Source organism: Tuber melanosporum, assembly GCF_000151645.1.
Source record: "Tuber melanosporum whole genome shotgun sequence assembly, scaffold_24, strain Mel28".
Classification (NCBI taxonomy): domain Eukaryota; kingdom Fungi; phylum Ascomycota; class Pezizomycetes; order Pezizales; family Tuberaceae; genus Tuber; species Tuber melanosporum.
The window spans coordinates 538,350-541,727 of record NW_003298908.1 but is presented as its reverse complement, the minus strand read 5'-3'; the positions used below and the strand labels follow the sequence as shown (position 1 = coordinate 541,727).

General features: G+C 44.3%; 1 protein-coding gene across 1 annotated transcript in view; it reads right to left on the bottom strand.

Moving 5' to 3' along the window:
• The window catches only part of GSTUM_00006102001 (uncharacterized protein), a gene marked incomplete at its 5' end in the record, with an annotated part of 671 nt that extends 443 nt beyond the window's left edge, over positions 1-228 (bottom strand). Inside the window, one exon of the mRNA XM_002838250.2 lies at positions 1-228. This exon is cut by the window's left edge and continues 443 nt beyond it. Within this exon, the coding sequence (XP_002838296.1) occupies positions 1-228 (228 nt within the window).
• Positions 229-3,378: the final 3,150 nt, after the last annotated feature.

The window sequence follows — 3,378 nt, the reverse complement described above, 5'->3', positions numbered from 1 at the left end:
GGGGGGGGGTGGGAGGGACGAAAGGAGGGAAAAGGTTGGGGAGGTGACGACAAGCCTCTTGGGGGACGGTTGTGAGAGCACAGTGCACACAAGAGGAACTCGGGGGCGGAGTGGAGTACAGTACAGTACGAGTACCAGTGCGGACTGTGGTGTACTCGAGTATGGTGGTGCACAGGAACTGGAGATGATGCCTACCGGTGCTGTACGAGTACTGGAGCACTCGAGCATAATACAATGAGAGGTTGACAAAAAAGAAAAGAGGAAATGAATTCCCCACTCGAGGCATCCCAAGGGTTCGGTATTTGCATCTGCAGGGCTAGTAGAGCTTAGGGTTAGGCATCGTGACGCGAGAGCGCTGAACCAGGTGCAGCAGGGCTCGACTGTAATGGTACTGTATGAAACCGTTAATGCCCTCCGCCAATCCCTAAGCTCAATCTAACCGAGTTAACTAAACAGAGGAAAATCCCAGCGTGATAATAATAACACTTGAATCCCCATAGGGAATGGAATAAAAATAACATTTTCAATACAACCTGCCTGTACAAGTAGAGTTACCGGTACAATTAGAGTAACACATTCGAGTACTGCACTTTTTACGACCCCAAACCTTGAGACGCAATAAACAATAATGATAACGGCAAAAACAATTAAAATAATAAAGGTGAGAGAGAATAAATAGCATATTGGATAAAAGCGTGACCGTGACCCCTCTCACCCATTACCTCATTTCCTAGCCTTTCCGCATTCGCAAGGAAGAGTACCGGTGCCGGTATTACAATTTACGGACCTCTACATCAATCTTGCACTACCTCCGATAGCACAACGGACACCCACCACCAGGACCGCAACTACGAGTGCTCCTGCCTCCCTTCCCCCTCACCTTCCGTCCGTACGAGTACAGTACCATCAGCCATAGCATTTATCCATCCATCCATCCATCCATCAATCATCAATCAGTCATCCACACATCCACCCAGTTCATCATCCCCTTCCCTCATCCACTCCCCCCACTCGCACACACATATAGACTAGACACTCGTACAGCCTCTGCTCAATTGGACTTTGAACGGCTGGGCAGAGAGGATCTCGGTGGCGTCTGACCTTTCTAATCGTTCACTCACGTCAACATGAAAACCCGTTTCTCTTCTGTCCTGGTTCCCCTTAGTCTACCAGGCATACCCTTTCAAACTCGTCGCGCAATACGGTAGGCCCACAGTAATCATCAAGATCCTGTACGATCGGAAGAGTTTCCAAAAACTCCAGTGCGGTGGATACCGCACAATAACAATAGCAATAATATGTAAGTAAGTTGTTTAGCAAAGCGGATAGGTAGGTAGGTAGGTCCACGGTGGTATGTCGGATAGGCAGGTAGATAATTTTTTTTTAGATATGATGGCTAGATGAGTTTAGGAATACATTATCATATCCCGGGTGGTAGGTAGGTAGGTATGCCATGTCAGGTCGAGGAATTAGCAAGTATGATAGGAAGCTCAAATTCAGGAGTTTTTTTTTTTTTTTTTTTTTACCCTCTCTTCACTTTCGCGATGAGTATGATACTGTAATTGCTTTTTTCACCCGATGATTGTTTTTTTCTCCTCATTCTTCTACCCTTTTGCAGGTTTTAGTTTCGATCGCAGATATTATATACAGAGACGATGCACGCATTTCTCTCTCTCTTTCTTATTTCCAATTCCCACGTGGGGCTCTTTTTTTTCTTTCTTTCTTTCTTTTTCTTTCCCTTCCACCAAAACGCTCTTCTTTCCATGGGAGGAGGGGAAGGGATTTTTTGGTCTAAATAGTTTATATCATAACCGGTGCCACAATCATCCAGCCAGTCAGTTGATTCGTAGTACTCGTACTACAGGACGACAAAGTCAAAAAATTCTACGATACTGGTACTGTACTGTACCACCAGTAACCCGTATCAGCAAACAGTTTTTAAAAATTCGCTGCAGAGTGGTACAGTTCCCGTACTATTATACACTGCCTCGGTCTTCCCCTTCCCCTCTCCATCATTACAGTAAGTATGATATTATCATACTTTGGACTCGGAGAAAGCGAACTCATTCCTCCGGATGATATTTCCCACCCAGTCAATATTGACCATCCAAGATTTTTTTTTTCCCAGTCCGGTCGTTGGGTTCATGATCACACCAAAGTTGGAACAAAATGTTAATCCTCTTCTTCTCCCTCCATGATAGTCTACCCTGAAGAAAGAAAGGGGCCGGCGGGGGAAAGGGAGGGGGGGGGGGAAGCCCAAGAAATGTTTCCCCCCCACCGAGGCCCGATCTCCGGAAACCGCTTCATAATTCCACGATGCTATTATCGTCATGGTAAGTTAAAGGTCAAGGGCCCTGCATATAAATTAAATTAAATCAATCAATAAAACAAATCAATCATGTGCTCCCCCTCTTTTTTCTTCTCAAAATTATCCAATATATTTACCGCAACCCAATCCATGGCAAACTTTACTTAGATCTTTTTTCGGCTTCTGCCTTTTCTTTCTTTCTTTCTTTTGCCACCATCCCTCCCCCCCCCAAAAAAAAAACCTATCATTTTCCTATGTACTGTACAGTACTTGGTAAAAATGCAAGTGCTCTTTCCCCACACGGCTTGGTAAACTGTCTTGGAAAATCCCCACGCGGGTTTCTTTCTTTTCTTTCTTTTCTTTCCCGGCAGTTTTTGTCAAGTACTGTACTGTACAGTATTAGTACAGTACAGTACAAGTACCGTTGCCGGTTGCTACGAGTTATCTATCATACTTGCATCATATCGCTCGAAAGTACTAGTACAGTACAGTACAAGTAAGCCAGAACGACAGACAAAGCTTTGTCTTGAAGATATCGGTGGACTGTCCTTACTCTACGAGTGCGGTACTGTACAAGTACTCGTATCTGCCTTATCTATACCTGTCTATATAACATACCTGACCAACACAGCAAAAAAGCTCAGCGAGGTTAACAAAAGTATACATACGAGCACCAGTTTACAGAATCAAGGGGAGGGAGAGAGGTGTGGGGTGTGTGTATGTGAAGGTTTCATAACATGGCTCTTATTTTGCTCTCTACCTCCAGGATGGGGAGGGTTTTTTTTTTTAAAAAAAAAAAAAAAAGACGAACGGTTTCGTGATATTATGATATCGTACCATGCCATTCATCCGACATGAACTGTACGAGTATTCGCAAATGGAATCTATAATACTTCGTCCCGTGGTTTGACACTCTGCATAAGATATATTGGTGCGCAGATCTCCTGTTCGGACAAGTGCCTCACCGGACCAGATAACCGTACAGTACAGAACAATGCTTGTATGATAGATAGATACCGTAGAGTGGTAGCCCTACTTACGCTCTAAATAATCATCAATGATGTTACGAG